We start from the raw sequence: 20,341 nt of genomic DNA, 5'->3' as shown, positions 1-20,341 counted from the left end.
ATGTCTTAAAGTAACGATGGATGGTAACGATGTCGTTTCTCTTTGCTTATTTGAGCAGTTCTTGACATAATATGGTCTTGGTCTTTTACCAAATAGGGATATCTTCTGTATACCAACCCTACTTTGGCACAACACAATTGATTGGCTTAAACACATTAAGAAGGAAATAAATTCCACAAATGAACTTTTAACAAGGCACACCTGTTAATTGATATGGATTACAGTTGACTACCTCATGAAGCTGATTGAGAGAATGCCAAAGGTGTGCAAAGCTCTCAAACTTTTGACTGGTACTGTATAATGGAGAGTGTGGAGTAGAGTGTAGTGCCTCCACTGTATACTCTCCCAGGGTTGGTTTGATTTAGCCCCTTTAAGGAGGTCAGTCTGACAGTGTGTGTGTGTGTGTGTGTGTGTGTTATTGCTTGTGTTTCTCTCTAAGGTGAAGTTGATTGCTATAAACACCCCCCTCTGCTTTGTGACACTTTCCCTCCTTCTCGCCCCTCTCCCCCCTCTTCCTCTCTCTTTCTCCAGAGCTTGTCTGGGCTGTGTAGTCAATTCACTCTCTGTCCTTTTCTCCGGGTAGACAAAAGGAGAGAAACAGCATTAGAGATAGAGAAAGTGGGAGAACAGAAAGCAGATTGAGCCTTACCTGTTCATTGTGTTCCACACAATCCTCTCCTGTTAGTGTCTTCTTGTATGTGTGTTCTGTGTTTTTGTGTGCTTTCTCCCTCTGTGTGTGTATGTTTCACACTGGCTTCCTTTCATTGAATTCATTGCAGCCCAGTCTAGTTATAAACCAATGGCCACAGGGACAGACAGCTCTGTTTACACGGTGTCCAACGGTGCCATATCACTCATAGGAATACAGAGATATATCTCCACCTAAAGACATATCCTTTAGGTGGAGCAGGGATGGTAAGCAGGAATTGCGCCGACAGAGATGGTCGCCTCGCTTCACGTTCTTAGGAAACTATGCAGTATTTTGTTATTTATTTTGTATTATTTCTTACACTGTTAGCCCAGGAAATCTTAAATCGTATTACATACAGCCGGGAAGAACTATTGGATATAAGAGCATCGTCAACTTACCAACATTACAACCAGGAATATGACTTTCCTGAAACGGATCCTCTGTTTGGACCACCACCCAGGACAATGGATCAGATCCTCTGTTTGGACCACCACCCAGGACAATGGATCAGATCCTCTGTTTGGACCACCACCCAGGACAATGGATCGGATCCTCTGTTTGGACCACCACCCAGGACAATGGATCGGATCCTCTGTTTGGACCACCACCCAGGACAATGGATCGGATCCTCTGTTTGGACCACCACCCAGGACAATGGATCGGATCCTCTGTTTGGACCACCACCCAGGACAATGGATCGGATCCTCTGTTTGGACCACCACCCAGGACAATGGATCGGATCCTCTGTTTGGACCACCACCCAGGACAATGGATCGGATCCTCTGTTTGGACCACCACCCAGGACAATGGATCGGATCCTCTGTTTGGACCACCACCCAGGACAATGGATCGGATCCTCTGTTTGGACCACCACCCAGGACAATGGATCGGATCCTCTGTTTGGACCACCACCCAGGACAATGGATCGGATCCCAGTAGGCGACGCAAAACAACTGTGCCGCAGAAGGGGCAGACAGAGCAGTCTTCTGGTCAGGCTCCGTAGATGGGCACATCGCCCACCGCTCCCAAGTATACTACTCGACAATGTCCAGTCTCTTGACAACAAGGGTTGCCTTCCAGAGAGAGATCAGAGATTGTAACATTCTCTGTTTCACGGAAACATGGCTCACTCGGGAGTCGGTACAGCCCGGTTTCTTCACGCATTGCGCCGACAGAAACAAACATCTCTCAAGTAAGAAGAAGGGCGGGGGTGTTGCCTTATGATTAACGAGTCGTGGTGTGATCGTAACAACATACAGTAACTAAAATCCTTTAGTTCACCTGACCTAGAATTCCTTACAATCAAATGTCGACCGCATTATCTACCAATCTTAGATTATAATCACAGCCATGTATTTCCCCCCCAAGCAGACACCTCGACGGCCCTGAAAGAACTTCGTTGGACTCCACGTAAACTGGAAATCTCATATCCTGAGGCTGTATTGTAGCTGGGGATTTTAACAAGGCTAATCTGAAAACAAGGCTCCATAAATTTTATCAGCATATCAAATGCGCGGCCCGGGCTGGCAAAATTCTGGATCATTGCTACTCCAACTTCCGCGACACATAAAAAGCCCTCCCGCGCCCTCCTTTTGGCAAATCTGACCATGACTCCATTTTGTTGCTCCCAGCCTATAGACAGAAATTAAAACAGGAAACGCCCATGCTCAGGTCTGTTCAACGCTGGTCTGACCAATCTGATTCCACACTCCAAGATTGCTTCGATCACATGGACTGGGATATGTTCCGGATAGCCTCAGACAACAACATTGATGTATACGCTGATTCCGTGAGCGAGTTTGTTTGCAAGTGCATCAGTGATTTTGTACCCACGGTAACAATTAAAACGTTCCCCAACCAGAAACGGTGGATTGATGGCAGCATTCGCGCTGCCATGAAAACGCAAACCACTGCTTTTAAATATGGCAAGGCGACTGGAAACATGACAGAATACAAACAGTGTAGCTATTCCCTCCGCAAGGCAATCAAACAAGCTAATCGTCAGTATAGAGACAAAGTAGAGTCTCAATTCAACGGCTCAGACACGAGAGGTATGTGGATGAAGAAATTTGGCTTGTCACCAAAAACACTCATAAACTTTCACAGATGCACAATTGAGAGCATCCTGTCGGGCTGTATCACCGCCCGGTACGGCAACTGCTCCGCCCACAACCGTAAGGTTCTCCAGAGGGTAGTGATGTCTGCACAACACATCACCGGGGGAAATTACCTGTCCTCCAGGACATCTACACCACCCGATGTCACAGGAAGACCAAAAAGATCATCAAGGACAACAACCACTGCTTGTTCACCCTGTTATCATCCAGAAGGTGAGGTCAATACAGGTGCATCAAAGCTGGGACCAAGAGACTGAAAAACAGCTTCTATCTCAAAACAGCTTCAAGGCCATCAGACTGTTAAACAGACATCACTAACATTGAGTGGCTGCTTCCAACATACTGACTCAAATCTCTAGCCACTTTAATAATAAAAAATTGGATGTAATAAATGTATCACTAGTCACTTTAAACAATGCCACTTTATATAATGTTTACATACCCTACGTTACTCATCTAATATGTATATACTGTACTCTATACCATCTACTGCATCTTGCCTATGCCGTTCGGCCATCGCTCATCCATATATTTATATGTACATATTCTTATTAATTCCTTTACACTTGTGTGTATAAGGTAGTTGTTGTGAAATTGTTAGATTACTTGTTAGATATTACTGCATGGTCGGAACTAGAAGCACAAGCATTTCACTACACTCACATTAACATCTGTTAACCATGTGTATGTGACCAATAACATTTGATTAGATTTTGATTTTGATTATCCCTCACAGGAATGCAGAGATCGACATCCACCTAAAGGCATATCCCTCACAGAATACAGAGAGATCTATCTCCACCTAAAGGCATATCCCTCATCTCGCTCCATAGCCAATGTGGGTTGTGTCCCAATTGGCACCCTATTGCCTTTGTCTCGCTACGTTTGACCAGAGAATAGGGTGCCATTTGGGACGCACACATGGAGTTCTGCTATAATGATACGATGGTGGCTGTGTGTGTGTTGTGTGAGATGTTGTTGATATTGTAGCTCGTCTTTTTTTATTGGAAATAACAGCAGGCTGCTCGTTAGTGGTTCTGTTCATTTCCGAGGGAGGGAGAGAAAGCGAGAGAGAGCTGGAGAGGGAGAAACAGAGAGTGAGATGGAGGAAAAGGGAGAGAGACAGGACAACTGGACAGTCTGAGCCCTGTGTTAGTCAGCAACAACATGTTTGTCACTGCAGCTTAGACATAACTACAGACATTTAACTGTAGAGAGAGTGAGGAAAGACAGAACATGGGACAGAGAAAATGAAAGAATAGACAGAGACAGCGTGATGAATGATGTACAGTATTTATGTTTGCAAAGTGCTAATCTCTGCTTATAAGGGCACAATGTGAGACCCAAATGCAGACACAGGAGGCAGATGGTAGAGCTCCTATATTTATTATGACAAAGGAAGTAGGCAAAGGCAGGTCGGGGACAGGCGAGAGTTCATATACCAGGTCAGACTCCAAACAGTACCAGACATTAGGCAGTCTCAAGGTCAGGCCAGGCAGGGGTCAGAAACCAGATACGAGTCCAAAACAGGACAAGGGGATAGGCAGGCTGGTAGTCAGAACAGGCAGAGTGGTCAGGCAGGCGGGTTCGGAGTCAGTACAGGCAAGGGTCGAAACCAGGAGGACTAGAAACAAACAAAGACTGGGACAGAAAGGAGCAAGGAAAACCGCTGGTTGACTTGGCAAACAAGACAAACTGGCACAGGGATATATACACTGGGGAGAGACAGGAAACACAGGGATATATACACTGGGGAGAGACAGGAAACACAGGGATATATACACTGGGGATAATAAGCGACACCTGGAGGGGGTGGAGACAGTCACAAGGACAGGTGAACCAGATCAGGGTGTGACACTGCTGGACATGTGGCCACGAATTGGACTGTTTTTTCTTTACTTCTTCATGCGTTTCAGCCAATCAGTTGTGTTGGGACAAGGTAGGAGTGGTATACAGAAGATAGCCCTATTTGGTAAAAGACCAAGTCCATATTATGACAAGAACTGCTCAAATAAACAAAGAGAAATGACAGTCCATCATTACTTTAAGACATGAAGGTCAGTCAATATGCCAAGAACTTTGAAAGTTTCTTCAAGTGCAGTCGCAAAAACCATCAAGCGCTATGATGAAACTGGCTCTCATGAGGACCTCCACAGGAAAGGAAGACCCAGAGTTACCTCTACTGCAGAGGATAAGTTCATTACAGTTAACTGCACCTCAGATTGCAGCCGAAATAACTGCTTCACAGAGTTCAAGTAACAGACAGATCTCAACATCAACTGTTCAGAGGACACTGTGTGAATCAGGCCTCCACGATCGAATTGCTGCAAAGAAACCACTACTAAAGGACACCAATAAGAAAATGAAATTGCTTGAGCCAAGAAACACAAGCAATGGACATTTAGACAGGTGGAAATCTGTCCTTTGTTCTGAAGAGTCGAAATTTGATATTTTTGGAACCACCGTATGTGGTTCCCACCATGAAGCATGGAGGAGGAGGTGTGATGGTGAGGCGGGTGCTTTGCTGGTGACACTGTCAGTGATATATTTTGATTTGAAGGCACACCTAACCAGCATTGCTACCACTATAAGGGCACAGGGCGAGTCCCAGATGCAGACACGGGAGGCAGATGGTTCGAGTCTCTGATATTTATTATAATCCAACGGGCAGGCAAGAGAATGGTCGTGGACAGGCAGAAAATCATAAGGTCAGAGTTCAGGAGGTACAGAGTGGCAGGCAAGCTCGAGGTCAGGGCAGGCAGTATGGTCAGGCAGGCGGGTCAAGGCAGGCAAGGGTCAAAACCGGGAGGACTAGCAAAAGAGATAAGAAAAGGCAGGAGCACGGAAACACACGCTGGTTGACTTGACAAGATGAGACGAACTGGCAACAGACAAACGGGGAACACCGGAATAAATACCCAGGGACTAATGGGTAAAACTAGTGACACTTGGAGGTGGATGGAGACATTCACAAAGACAGGTGAAACACATCAGGGTGCGACAACCACAGCATTCTGCAGCGATACGCCATCCCATCTGGTTTGCGCTTAGTGGGACTATCATTTGTTTTTCAACAGGACAATGCACACCTCCAGGCTGTGTAAGGGCTATTTGACCAAGAAGGAGAGTGATGGCATGCTGCATCAGATGACCTCCACAATCACCCAAACTCAACCCAAGTGAGATGGTTTGGGATGAGTTGGACGGCAGAGTGAAGGAAAAGCAGCCAACAAGTGCTCAACATATGTAGGAACTCCTTCAAGACTGTTGGAAAAACGTTCCAGGCGAAGCTGGTTGAGAGAATGACAAAAGTGTGCAAAGCTGTCATCAAGGCAAATGGTGACTACTTTGAAGAATCTAAAATAAAAATATATTTTGATTTGTTTAACACTTTTTTGTTTACTACATGATTCCATATGTGTTATTTCACAGTTTTGATGTCTTTATTATTATTCTACAATGTAGAAAATAGTACAAATAAAGGAAAAACCCTTGAGTGAGTCTGTGTCCAAACTTTTGACTGGTACTGTATGTGGCGTTTAGGTGTGTTTACCCTCCACTGGACGCAACACACAATGTTACATGATGAGTGTTAGGCTACAAATTGATGCAACACAGTGCGCTGGCACAGTGTATGTTGGTGCTCAATTTCTCCTACATGACTGGGACATGAAAGCCTTGATGATGTGCAAATCCCTCTCTGCTTCAGGAGAGATGGAGAATGAGAGTTACATAGAGTTGCGAGACAGTAGTGGTTGGTTTTAGCGTGTTCGCTTCCAGCTGACACATCTACACCTCGTTGTTATGTCTCACGGTTTGTAGAACAAATGGAGGAAGAAACTCAGAAGGCGTCAAAGCCGGGGTTTTCTCGCTCTTTCTTTCTCACTTTCTTCCTGTCCCTCTCTCCCTCTCCTCTACATCTTCTTCTTCAGCCCTAGGTGTTCACAAGCTGCAAAGAGAGGGACTCCCAACAACACTGGAACTCTACGAAAAAAATAAGGCTGTCAAACCCAGCGTAGCAACAATAAAAGAACCACACAAGAGAAAACATGTTTATCTGTTACCTTTATAATTGAACAGTTCAAACGCTTTGAACACACTTTTTACCCATGTGCCGTTCTTTCATTTAGGCACTCGCCGTGCACGAAGACGTCAACATAACCGTTGATTATGGTGTGTTTTTTTAAGCACACACAAACACACACACACCACAAGGCACAAGCAATTATAGCATCAGGGCTCGAGACACCAAGGCGCCTTAAGCAGAAACTGAAGTGTGTATGTAAAGACTTATAACACACAGCTTTTTATATTAAAGCCGGTGTGTTTGTCTCCTACAGGTCATATCTTATCATAATACCCACTGGTTTATTAGCAGATAGAGAGAGAGAGGTGACGAAAGGAGGTAGAGAGACTCATTAAACTAGAAATCATTTAAGATGGAAATTTGATATTTTGTGGATGTTTTGGGTAGTTGTTATTCCATAGGCAACACAGGGCTTCTCTTGTAGGGATTTGAATGGGTTGGTGAACTATCTGCAATGTCTCTCTTTCTCTACCACTGTCTGCTTTCTGTACTCGCCATCTATTCTTACATGCACCATTTCTCCCTTTTAAGAGATTCAAATGTTTAGTAAATTAATTTAGTAACTAACTTATTTCTCTTTCTCTCTCTCTCTCTTCCCCCCTTCCATACCTCTTCCACAGTCTGCTCACAGTACTCGCGGGGCGTATTTGCCATCTTTGGCCTGTACGACAAGCGCTCGGTGCACACGCTGACGTCGTTCTGCGGGGCGCTACACATCTCCCTCATCACGCCCAGCTTCCCCACCGAGGGAGAGAGCCAGTTCACGCTGCAGCTTCGGCCCTCCATCCGCGGAGCGCTGCTCTCGCTACTCGATCACTACGACTGGAACAAGTTTGTCTTCCTCTACGATACGGACCGGGGTAAGTACTTACAGTTGTGTGTGTTGATGTGTATGATGACGTTTACCCTTTTTTTAATTTTTTTGAATTTTTACCCCCTTTTTCTCCCCAATTTCATAGTATCCAATTATTCGTAGTTACTATCTTGTCTCATCGCTACAACTCCCGTACGTGCTCGGGAGAGACAAAGGTCAAAAATCTTGCATCCTCAGAAACACAACCCAACCAAGCCACACTGCTTCTTAACACAGCGCGCATCCAACCCGGAAGCTAGCCGCACCAATGTGTCGGAGGAAACACTGTGCGCCTGGCGACCTTGATTAGCGTGCACTGCGCCCGGACCGCCACAGGAGTCGCTGGTGCGCAATGAGACAAGGATATCCCTACCGGCCAAGCCCTCCCTAACCCGGACGACGCTAGGCCAACTGTGCGTCGCCCCACGGACCTCCCAGTCTTGGCTGGCTGCGACAGAGCCTGGGCGCGAACCCAGAGTCTCTGGTGGCACAGCTGGCGAAGCGATGCAGGCCCCTGACGTGTACCTTTTAAGTCTTAATGCAATCAGGAAGTTGCTCCACTGTGTATGATTACATCATACTACTGAATTGACCTTTTAGTTTGTCACTGGCAGTGGTAAGTCATTGTAATGATACTTAATAATTTATTGGATTTATACACTGATTGTACAAAACCATACAAACACTGCTCTTTTCACCGTCATTGTAAATAAGAATTTGTTCTGAACTGACTTGTCTAGTTAAATAAAAAATATATAAAAAATAAAAAAATATATAAATTCCCCGACAAAGACTGACCAATTGAATCCAGGTGAAAGCTATGATCCCTTACTGATGTCACCTGTTAAATCCACTTCAATCAGTGTAGATGAAGGGGAGGAGACAGGTTAAAGAAGGAATTTTAAGCCTTGAGACAATTGAGACATGGATTGTGTATGTGTGTACAAGGGGGGAATGGGCAAGACAAAAGATTTAAGTGACTTTTAAGTGTGTCAAGAACTGCAACCCTGCTGGGTTTTTCATGCTCAACAGTTTCCTGCGTGTATCAAGAATGGTCCACCGCCCAAAGGACATCCAACCAACTTGACACAACTGAAGCACTGAGGTCAACATGGGCCAGCATCCCTGTGGAACGCTTTCAACACCTTGTAGAGTCCATGCCCTGATGAATTGAGGCTGTTCTGAGGGGGTGCAACTCAATATCAGGAAGTTGTTCCTAATGTTTTGTACACTCAATGTATAGCGCTTCAAAGCTTTTCCAGTACCTCAAAGTGCTTTACATAGTAAATGGAGAGATAGAAATTATATTTAAAGGTCACAGGTGTATGTTGATGTCGTAACCGTGGGGGGGGGCACATTAAATTGACTTGCACCGGGAGTTGCAGGTCTCTGTCCCATAGACACTTGTAAATCGGAAAAGAGTGAATAGGTGCAATTCAGAGGCCATGGTAAAGTCACAACCATATTACTTATAGCGGTCCAATTCTTTCAGTTTCTCACGCCGTAAAGGGCCATTGGAAGGAGAAATGGAGGCTGCGCTTATATTGATTAGAAGGGATTTATAATAGACTTAGAGATTTAGAGTGAATAACAGCACTTATGTTGTCACATAGGAATGAGAGGCTAAGAGACAGTGGATGAGGTGCCTTTGCTTCCAGTGGAGGCGTGGGTTTGAATCCCACATCTGACACCATGGGTGTTTCTCAATATTCATACTACCGTACTCCACACTCTCCTGCACCGAGTGCATTCTCCGAAGATGTTTTCTTGAGTCCGTTCTTGTGAGGACAAGAGTATGGAGAGCGCATAAAACATTACATTTGAGAAGCACTCGCACTCCCCCTACTGTATTGCCTCACCTCCCATTCACTGAACTTTCTTCCAGCCAGGACAATGACAATAGAGACGAAACAAGATATACACAAAGCATATTGTTTAACTTCATAATTATCAGCTAGCTACATGTGAATCGTAATGGTCTAACTAGTTAAACGACCAAAGGACCTTAAACTAATGTTATGCCAGGTAGATGTCAATTTTTTGTGGGTAGCTAGCTACCACTTCTTAATGGCTAGTTAGCCAGTTGACCCTATTGCCTTACTATGGACATACCCATTCACTGAACCTTTTTCCAGCCAGGACAATGGCAAGAGACAAAACAAGATATGCACAAAGTTTTATTTCATAACTATCAGCTAGCTATATATGAATTGTAATATTCAAGCTAACCAGATAGTTTAAAAATGACCTAAAACTATGCAAGGTAGATGTAAATTCTTCGTGGGTAGTTAGCTACTAATTATTTGTGGCTAGCTAGTTAGCTAACAGTAGTAGTTAGCCAGTTCACCCTATTGACTTACTATGGGCTTGCAATCTACAGACTGCAGTGGGTATTGTAGGCAGGTAAACATGCCAAAATTAACACACAATGTATTTATTAACGTTTTCAAGATGCAATATTGTAGTCAGGCAACAAATAAGATGTGAATGGGCGACATTTCATTCCGAAGTCGGAGTTTATTTTCTCTTGCTTCAGCTCAAATAATGGTTTCAATAAATGTAGTGTCGTTTTTTTACTTGGTTGCGTCATATTTCTGTCCATACTTTTTATTGAAGCTTGCATCGATACATGCTTTGAAATGTGTACAAGCGGAGTATGCATCCGTTTCGCATAGTTTGATTTGGACTCGTGCTCCGACACTCCCATGGCTCCAGATTGCGTTCTCATAGTATGCATATTGCGTGCTCGTAGTATGCATATTGAGAAACACCCCATGTTATGTTTGTTCCTTGATGAATTGACAAGCTGGGGGCATAGGTTTAGCTACTTTTAATAACAAGATGATTGAGCTAGCTAAACCACATTGGTGTGTAGCTATGCAAGGCATTCTAACAATCACTTTGTGCATGGTGCGTTGCATTATGGGAACGGTAGTCTTTATTGTTAACACATAACACAGTGACAAGTGCCACCTCTAAATGGGACTCCAGCCTGCTGCAGTAACTGTACAGTAGTAGTGTGTTAGGAGCTGGGGCCAAGACACAGCAAAGGCTTTGCTTTACAGGTCTTGGTGTAAGTGTGAGCATTCATATGTTTAGCTCCAAAGGTCATATATATCCAAAGGTCATATATATTACAAATGTACACAATCTGCATTTAGTCATTAATAATGTGTCAGTGTAATGTGTATCTATGGCTCTTTGTATTCAGGACATCAACTACAGTCCTTAGAAATAGAATGTCTAGAATCAGAGATTATTGGTAATTATGGTCCAGACCCTGCATTGCCTACTCTGATCTATCTCAATTACCCCTGCTCTATGTGGAAACCCATACAGTGGAAGTGTGAATGGATGCTGTCCTAAAATAATGGCTGTCTGTGCTATATGGTGGATGGTGGATGTCTTGGGGCCAAAGGGGGCTACAGACCAAATCTACCAATCGATAGGCAAGTGCAGCGATGTCGGGTGCAAGGAGGTGTCCTGTCAGGGAAGTGGAATAGGGAACCGCGCTGGGGGGTAATGAAACAAAGGAAAGGATCTGTGCCAAATGGCACCATATTCCCTATTTAGTGCACTACTATTGACCAGCGCCTTGTTGGATGCAAATGGAGCCTGGCCAAAAGATGTGCACTATAAAGGGATTAGGGTGCCATTTGGAATGCAGCCCAAGTGAGAACCGGAGATAACGGGTATTCTCCATGGACGGCAGTGTCTTTCCAGGAAGCCGCTAGCGTCGCTGTAGTATTAATAGAAATGTGTTTTTTTTCTCTCACTCTTACTCTCTCCCTCTCTGGGTAGAGGTACTGAGGTTCTTGTTCCACTAATGAGCAACGTCAGAACCAGGGTCCACAGCGCAACCTTCTCTCTTGGTCTAGAGCAGCCTTTCTGAAAGTATGGGGTTGCGACCCAAAGTGGGTTGCGGACTTGTTAATGGTGGGTCGCGACGTGTCAGAGTAAATGTCTAATTATTTCATGAATTACTGGAATTGATTTGGCCAAGTGCATCTGCGTTCTATGCTTAACAGCAATCTCTGCTCAGTTTGGCAGCTGTGTGAGAGGGAGATGCTCTGTGTGCTTCACGGTTTACCAGATCTTTTTTTCTGCACTTTTCTTGAAGATCACTCCGCGACACACATGTAGTTCAAGCCATGAATTATAATGAAACGTGTATACAGTGATGAGTTTCTCTCCCTCTCATACAAACTTATGAGGAGCACCCACAATGTGTTTTGTGCTTAGTAATGAGTCACATGACGAACAAATGAATAAAAGGACACGTCCTGACTAAACAGCCACAAGCCTGATGGTTAACCCAGGGAGTTCGTTCAGAACAGGGCAGAATGCTACATGAAACAGTGCTTTGACAGTGGAAAGTGAGTCAGCTAGCAAGACATTGTTGTCATTTTATAACAGGTGATGGATGATAAGCAGAAATAAGGGAGTACTATCGCTCATAAAAGTAGACGTGAGTTTCACTTTCAAACAATCCCCTGGCCTCATTGTACACAGTTAATAGCTAACGTTCGCCAAAGCAAGCTAGCTACTGATGGTGCAACCCTAGGAACAGTACAGATAAATATGATAGAAATGATTGTTGAAAACAAGTCTAGGTTGGAACTGTTGCTGTTAAAATACAATAATTGTTATTCTTAACTGGAATAAACTGAAGCGAGGCAAACACAGTTCTAGGTTGCTCATCTACAGCAGGAGGAAGTGATCTCCTGCCTGACTGAGAAAGCAGTAGATGTTCTGGCCCAGTTTGGCACCACATACCTATGCGAGTCAGGGTTCTCAACTCTGACATACTTTTAAAAAATAAGTACAGAAACAGTTTCAAGGCTGAGCATAACCTCAGTGTTGTACTGTCAAAAACAGAGCCCAGAATAGACATGCTCTCATTAGGACTGTGTGGGGGTTTTCTGGTCTACATCTGTATGATGTGATCAATCAGTTTATTCCAGTTCAGAATGAAAAAATCTGTATTGTATTTTAGCAGCAACAGTTCCAACCTAGACTTTCTTTCAAACAATAATTTCTACAGTAAAATGTACTGTAGGCCTGATAATTTTTAATCTGTACTGTTACTTAGGGTTGCACTATCAACAAGCCTGTGTGTGTGTTCTGTTATTCATCTGTGTGATGTGATCAGTCAGTTTATTACAGTTCAGAATGAAAAATATTTATTGTATTTTAACAGCAACAGTTCCAACCTAGACAGATATGTAAGAGTGTTTTTAATGTGGAAAATAAACATTAATAGATATTTATATGAATATTTAATTTAATTATTTGTTTTTGTCTATATTGCATTTGTTTTAGGCATAAGGGCAATGAAATGTACCGATATATATGTGTGTATGTATGTATAGTTGCATATTTTCCTAAGCTTGGGTCCCAGGAAAACACAGAATTTCTCATTTGGGTCCCAGGCTGAAAAAGGTTAAGAACCCCTGGTCTAGAGCTCTCTCTCTCTCTCTCTTTCCATCCCATTCTTTCTCACTCACTTTCTTACAATGTCTATCTCCCCCCCATTCTCCACTTTCTTTCTTTCTCTTGCCCTCTCTCTCTCTCTCTCCCCTCGCTCTCCTTTCTTTCTCTCCCTTCTCCCCCCCCCCTCTCTCTCTCCTCTCTCTCTCTCCTCCCCCCCTCTCTCTCCTTCTCTTACAACTATCAATAATGGCTCACCTATTATTAGATGTGTTTCAACCCAGAAGGGCTGTAGCTACACTTTACCACATACCTCATATCAGTTGAACATGATGAAAATAGCCCTTAAAAACATCTTCAGTTCAGTTCAGTTCAGTTCTCTCTCTCTCTCTCTCTCTCTCTCTCTCTCTCTCTCTCTCTCTCTCTCTCTCTCTCTCTCTCTCTCTCTCTCTCTCTCTCTCTCTCTCGCGCTCTCTCTCGCGCTCTCTCTCTCGCGCTCTCTCTCTCGCTCTCTCTCTCTCTCTCTCTCTCTCTCTCTCTCTCTCTCTCTCTCTCTCTCTCTCTCTCTCTCTCTCTCTCTCTCTCTCTCTCTCTCTCTCTCTCTTGTCTCGGAGGACTGGGCAGAGGTACTGAGGTTCCTATTCCACTAATGAGCAACGCCAGAACCAAGAAACGCACCGCATCCTTCTCTCTTGGAGAGAACTTCTGACCCACTGGAATAGTGAATTATAAGTGAAATAATCTGTCTGTAAACAATTGTTGGAAAAATTACTTGTGTCATGCACAAAGTAGATGTCCTAACAGACTTTCAAAAACTATAGTTTGTTTACAAGAAATTTGGGGAGTGTTTGAAAAACGAGTTTATCATAAGTGTATGTAAACTTCCGACTTCAACTATATGTAAACATTATTAAAGTGGCATTATACTACTCCTGCTATTGCTGTTTCTACTGTTTCTGTCACAACGCCAGGTGCCTAGCTCTACTGAAGGCCTAAACATGGACTGTTGTAGCACGGTGAGAAAAGGCAGCGGCTTCACCACATGCATCGATGTCTGTACTGACACTGCAGCTGTCAAGGTGTCACCGACCAGCGTGGAGCACTGACGTATCCCGACCCTCGTAGACCCCGTCAAACCATTTCAGAGGAATGTATTTTCCTTGTGCATTTCTTCCTTTACATTTTCTGCGTCACTTTCATCCCTGTGGACAAAGCTGGTTAAAATGACATCATTCCAACCACCTTACCAGAACTGCCCATTGAGATGATAATAATAACTGTTATCCACCTTCCTATATATGACCCGGTAAGGTTTGGAATATCTTGCTCTAGACTTCTCCTGTACCAGCAGTACTCTACTCAGCAACCTTTTCCAATCTGCTCCTGTCTTAACTGCGTTAACTGCAGATCAGTGGAGATATATATTTTTTTAAATTTACCACTCGGCTTTGGAAGTAGTGAATCTCGCTTTAAACATTTTATATATTTTTTTGTATCTACTCGGAATAGAATTCTCCTTCCCCTTGCAATATAGGGGAAAATATCCCTGTAAGTTTAATATCATAGTCATGTGCTCAGCTGTGGCCGTGCGAGGGGGGAGGCCCTTGTTCTCTCACTCTTTCACTCTCTTTCTCTCTCTCTCTCTCTCTCTCTCTCTCTGTCTTTCTATGTCTCTCTCTCTCTCTCTCTCTCTCTCTCTCTCTCTCTGTCTTTCTATGTCTCTCTCTCCTTCCCTCTCTGTCTCTCTCCCTGTGTCTGTCTATCTCTCTGTGTCTGTCTAACTTTCTCCAATAGACAGATGTGTACCAAACAGCGGGGTCTCCAAGTCAGGATGAAGGACAGTTTAAAGGGTTAGGTCTCTCAGGAGTATTGTGCTCTCTCTCTCTACCCGGACTACATTCGGACCCTCTCCATCACTCTCCATCTCCCTGTAGTTTACTGCAGTAGACCAGCGCTCATTGAAAGTCATTCATTTCATATAACCACTGCCTCCTAGTGGCAGTGAATGGCAGTTTGCAACGAGGAGCGGGAGAAGGAAATGGGGGAGGGGAGGCTGTACTCTGTGCTGTTCTGTGGTGCAGGCAGGCAGCTAGTGCGATGACGCTGATTGCGGTTAGCTGCTGCTCTACACACGGCCCCGGGCTACAGATTCATCAGTTGGTAATCAGTGGCAGGAAGGCAGAAAAAAAGGTGTGTAGAAAGGCAGGCAGGCGGATAGAAAGGTGGGCGGACAAGGAGGAAGGCAGGCCTTAGCGCTCGTCTCTGGTTGGTGGGGCTGGTATAAGGGGACTGAGGCATGTGATTGCAAATAGAACAATATAGGATTTTGTATCATTACATAGAAACAAATTATTGTTGCTGCAGTGGGCTGTTATGTGTCTGCCGTAGGCCTCACTTTAAGGAGAGAGGGAGAGTCTGTGTGTGGGGAGGTCTTTGTGTGTGTGTGTGTGTGTGTGTGTGTGTGTGTGTGTGTGTGTGTGCATGCGTGCATGTCATTTTCTCTTCGTGTGTGTGTGTACATGTGTGTTTGTTCGTGCACGTGTGTGTGTGTTTCTGTGCCTCGTCTATACTCTATAAGCCTTAATGGTTGCACTTAGATTCTTTGTTGACAGGGCCTATTATGGGCTTTGCTTTCATCTCCACTGTGTAATTGCATTGATATCACTGACATGAGAAGGGAAGTTGCACCTGGTTCTCTGACTGAAACACTGTAATCACAGCCATATACAGTGGGGCAAAAAACGTATTTAGTCAGCCACCAATTGTGCAAGTTCTCCCACTTAAAAAGATGAGAGAGGCCTGTAATTTTCATCATAGGTACACTTCAACTATGACAGACAAAATGAATACAAAAATCCAGAAAATCACATTGTAGTATTTTTTATGAATTTATTTGCAAATTATGGTGGAAAATAAGTCTTTGGTCAATAACAAAAGTTTATCTCAATACTTTGTTATATACCCTTTGTTGGCAATGACAGAGGTCAAACGTTTTCTGTAAGTCTTCACAAGGTTTTCACACACTGTTGATGGTATTTTGGCCCATTCCTCCATGCAGATCTCCTTTAGAGCAGTGATGTTTTGGGGCTGTTGCTGGGCAACACGGACTTTCAACTCCCTCCAAAGATTTTCTATGGGGTTGAGATCTGGAGACTGTCTAGGCCACTCCAGGACCTTGAAATGCTTCTTACGAAGCCACTCCTTCGTTGCCCGGGCGGTGTGTTTGGGATCATTGTCATGCTGAAAGACCCAGCCATGATTCATCTTCAATGCCCTTGCTGATGGAAGGAGGTTTTCACTCAAAATCTCACGATACATGGCCCCATTCATTCTTTCCTTTACACGGATCAGTCGTCCTGGTCCCTTTGCAGAAAAACAGCCCCAAAGCATAATTCCACCTCCATGCTTCACAGTAGGTATGGTGTTCTTTGGATGCAACTCAGCATTCTTTGTCCTCCAAACACGACGAGTTGAGTTTTTACCAAAAAGTTGAATTTTGGTTTCATCTGACCATATGACATTCTCCCAATCTTCTTCTGGATCATCCAAATGCTCTCTAGCAAACTTCAGACGGGCCTGGACATGTACTGGTTTAAGCAGGGGGACACGTCTGGCACTGCAGGATTTGAGTCCCTGGCGGCGTAATGTGTTACTGATGGTAGGCTTTGTTACTTTGGTCCCAGCTCTCTGCAGGTCATTCACTAGGTCCCCCCGTGTGGTTCTGGGATTTTTTCTCACCGTTCTTGTGATCATTTTGACCCCACGGGGTGAGATCTTGCGTGGAGCCCCAGATCGAGGGAGATTATCAGTGGTCTTGTCTGTCTTACATTTCCTAATAATTGCTCCCACAGTTGATTTCTTCAAACCAAGCTGCTTACCTATTGCAGATTCAGTCTTCCCAGCCTGGTGCAGGTCTACAATTTTGTTTCTGGTGTCCTTTGACAGCTCTTTGGTCTTGGCCATAGTGGAGTTTGGAGTGTGACTGTTTGAGGTTGTGGACAGGTGTCTTTTATCAAATCAAATCAAATCAAATGTATTTATATAGCCCTTCATACATCAGCTGATATCTCAAAGTGCTGTACAGAAACCCAGCCTAAAACCCCAAACAGCAAGCAATGCAGGTGTAGAAGCACGGTGGCTAGGAGAAACTCCCTAGAAAGGCCAAAACCTAGGAAGAAACCTAGAGAGGAACCAGGCTATGTGGGGTGGCCAGTCCTCTTCTGGCTGTGCCGGGTGGAGATTATAACAGAACATGGCCAAGATGTTCAAATGTTCATAAATGACCAGCATGGTCCAATAATAATAAGGCAGAACAGTTGAAACTGGAGCAGCAGCACGGCCAGGTGGACTGGGGACAGCAAGGAGTCATCATGTCAGGTAGTCCTGAGGCGTGGTCCTAGGGCTCAGGTCCTCCGAGAGAGAGAAAGAAAGAGAGAAAGAGAGAATTAGAGCGAGCACACTTAAATTCACACAGGACACCGAATAGGACAGGAGAAGTACTCCAGATATAACAAACTGACCCTAGCCCCCCGACACATAAACTACTGCAGCATAAATACTGGAGGCTGAGACAGGAGGGGTCAGGAGACACTGTGGCCCCGTCCGAGGACACCAGGGCCAAACAGGAAGGATATATACTTTTTTTATACTGATAACAAGTTCAAACAGGTGCCATTAATACAGGTAACGAGTGGAGGAGCCTCTTAAAGAAGAAGTCACAGGTCTGTGAGAGCCAGAAATCTTGCTTGTTTGTAGGTGACCAAATACTTATTTTCCACCATAATTTGCAAATAAATTCATAAAACATCCTACAATGTGATTTTCTGGATTTTTTTTCTCATTTTGTCTGTCATAGTTGAAGTGGACCTATGATGAGAATTACAGGCCTCTCTCATCTTTTTAAGTGGGAGAACTTTGGTGGGAGAACTTTGGCACAATTGGTGGCTGACTAAATACTTTTTTGCCCCACTGTAGATATATGGGCCACTAGCCAACTAGTCATTAGCTCTGTCTATATCCAATAGGACCCTAGCCAGGAAATGTCAGTTTGCTCATAGTCTGTAGGACTTTTACAAAGCACAAACCTAGTATATTTTCAGAATTGTCCTCTTGGGGTTGTTATCATCTGGGTCATGTTCATTAGGCACCAAATGGGAGAAAACGGACTGAAACTGAAACTATGGACCTGACCCATCATTTTATTTTCCGTTGCAAGAGAATTTAAAATGTTTTAGGTTCTATTAAATTCTTCCTGAATTTAATTCCGCTGCTGTATCGATTGCTCCATACATTCATTGCGGAGTAGAATCGCTAGTGGGCGTAGCTTTTTGCTGGATCAATGTGGATGGGTGGTCAGGCTACTAATGAACACAACCCAAGGGTGGATTTAAAAAACTCACTCTTGTGAACTCTATAAAATCGACAGGATTTTTAAAATGTATCTTTTGATCTTGTGGTGTTATTTATGTCAATGTGGTCTGTGCATTTCAGAAAAAAGTTTTGCAACGGAAATCAAAAGTTGCCATTTCTTATTGGATAAATGCAGGTAGTCCAAGCCCTGTTTCCACCAGTTGTATTCCCTTTGATGCCTAACACAGTTGTGTGGTAAGTCAGTTAAGAACAAATTCTTATTTTCAATGACGGCCTAGGAACAGTGGGTTAACTGCCTTGTTCAGGGACAGAACGACATATTTATACCTTGTCAGCTCGGGGATTCGATCTTGCAATCTTTCGGTTACTAGTCCAACGCTCTAACCACTAGACTACCTGCCGCCCCACATGTATATACACACTCGCATTCAAACGCACACACATGGACATACACACACGTAAATAGTGCCACACGTGCATTCAAACCTATACAGTTGCTGTTTTGATTTTTGTTGTCCTTGATGTCTTTTGTTTTTGCCTTGTTGTTTTCCTTTGTCTTTCTCTTTTTTCTCTTTTGCTCATTTTGTTGGCTGTTGGTGGCTTGGGGCTTGGAATGGAGGAAAGTTTTTTGGGGGGACGGGGTGAGATCTCAGATGGTTTAGGGGAAGCTCTTGGGGAACTGTCGGAGGATCTTGGATGGTTGGTGGCCTGGCTGTTGGGAGCTTTGGCCGGTGGCCAATAGATTGCAGGTTCGGGGCCCGTCTTGACTTGGTGGGAGATCTGTCGGCGTGATCCTTGGGCGGGGCGCTTGGCCCTGGTTGCTCCTGTGAGTCGCTCTGGATGGGAGTCTGTTAGATGACTGTATGTAATGTAAATGTTGAGCGGCTTCACTGCAGGTAGATTGCATGTTTTAACATTCAATAATATATAGCTTTCTTCTTTTAAAAAAACTGAGGCAGTGGTGTGTGTGTGTGTGTGTGTGTGTGTGTGTGTGTGTGTGTGTGTGTGTGTGTGTGTGTGTGTGTGTGTGTGTGACCGGCCATCGTCCTTGTCCTCCTGGCACAGACACAGAGAGACACCACTCTAATAGGGTGCACAGGAAAAGAGAGTGAGAAAGGGGGGTTGGGTTGCCAGACGTGGATACTCACAGGTTAATCTACTAATTGGGAGCAGAGGGAGAAAGGTTGCCAGATTGTGATGGCCACCAGGAAGGGCCGTTTAAGGGGGACATCTGTTCCTGTTGGAGAGGAGACAAGAAGCACCGTGTGGGGCTCCCCTGACTTCCTCTCATCCCTCTATATATACAAGGCCCCGTCTGGCCCCAGCAGTCCAGGGTTCCCCTCTAGAGCACCAATGGTTCCTACCACTCCATCAATCGCTGATCAAAGAGACTATGCCATCTACTCAATTATGGGGGTTTTGTTACTGGACTTGTTAGTATTAAGAATCTGTGTAGTAGCAAAGGGTTAGAACTCTGAACTCAACACAGATAAAGAGGTCTAATTGAATGCTTGGCTTCTTGGGGGAGCACATGCTTGCTGTTTTTGTAAAGCCAGGATTTTTAGATTGTGGCGTCAGCTTGATGATATCAGTAATAATCAGCAACATGGTTAATTTGTTCCATTTTAAACCTTCTGTGCCTCAACATTTCGGCACTGTAAATTAGTGTAAGATCAGATGTGATGGTGCAATGCATCTGACTGTTATACATTCAGTATGTCAATGTTTTAATTGTTCCTATGTAAATAAAGTATTGGAATGACATGCTGTGATCTGATTGGCTGTTGGCCCCT

At 44.2% G+C, this 20,341-nt stretch overlaps 1 protein-coding gene across 1 annotated transcript in view; it reads left to right on the top strand.

The window, feature by feature from the left end:
- Positions 1–20,341, top strand: part of LOC139423238 (glutamate receptor 4) — a 162,750-nt gene that overhangs the window by 70,779 nt on the left and 71,630 nt on the right. The window contains exon 3 of the mRNA XM_071175036.1: positions 7,516–7,755. Coding sequence (XP_071031137.1) covers positions 7,516–7,755 — 240 coding nt within the window. The remainder of the gene's footprint in view (positions 1–7,515; positions 7,756–20,341) is intronic.

This window comes from Oncorhynchus clarkii, chromosome 12 (genome assembly GCF_045791955.1).
Source record: "Oncorhynchus clarkii lewisi isolate Uvic-CL-2024 chromosome 12, UVic_Ocla_1.0, whole genome shotgun sequence".
Lineage (NCBI taxonomy): Eukaryota > Metazoa > Chordata > Actinopteri > Salmoniformes > Salmonidae > Oncorhynchus > Oncorhynchus clarkii.
Note: the sequence above shows the minus strand (reverse complement) of the source record. Positions and strands in the feature narration are given on the sequence as shown.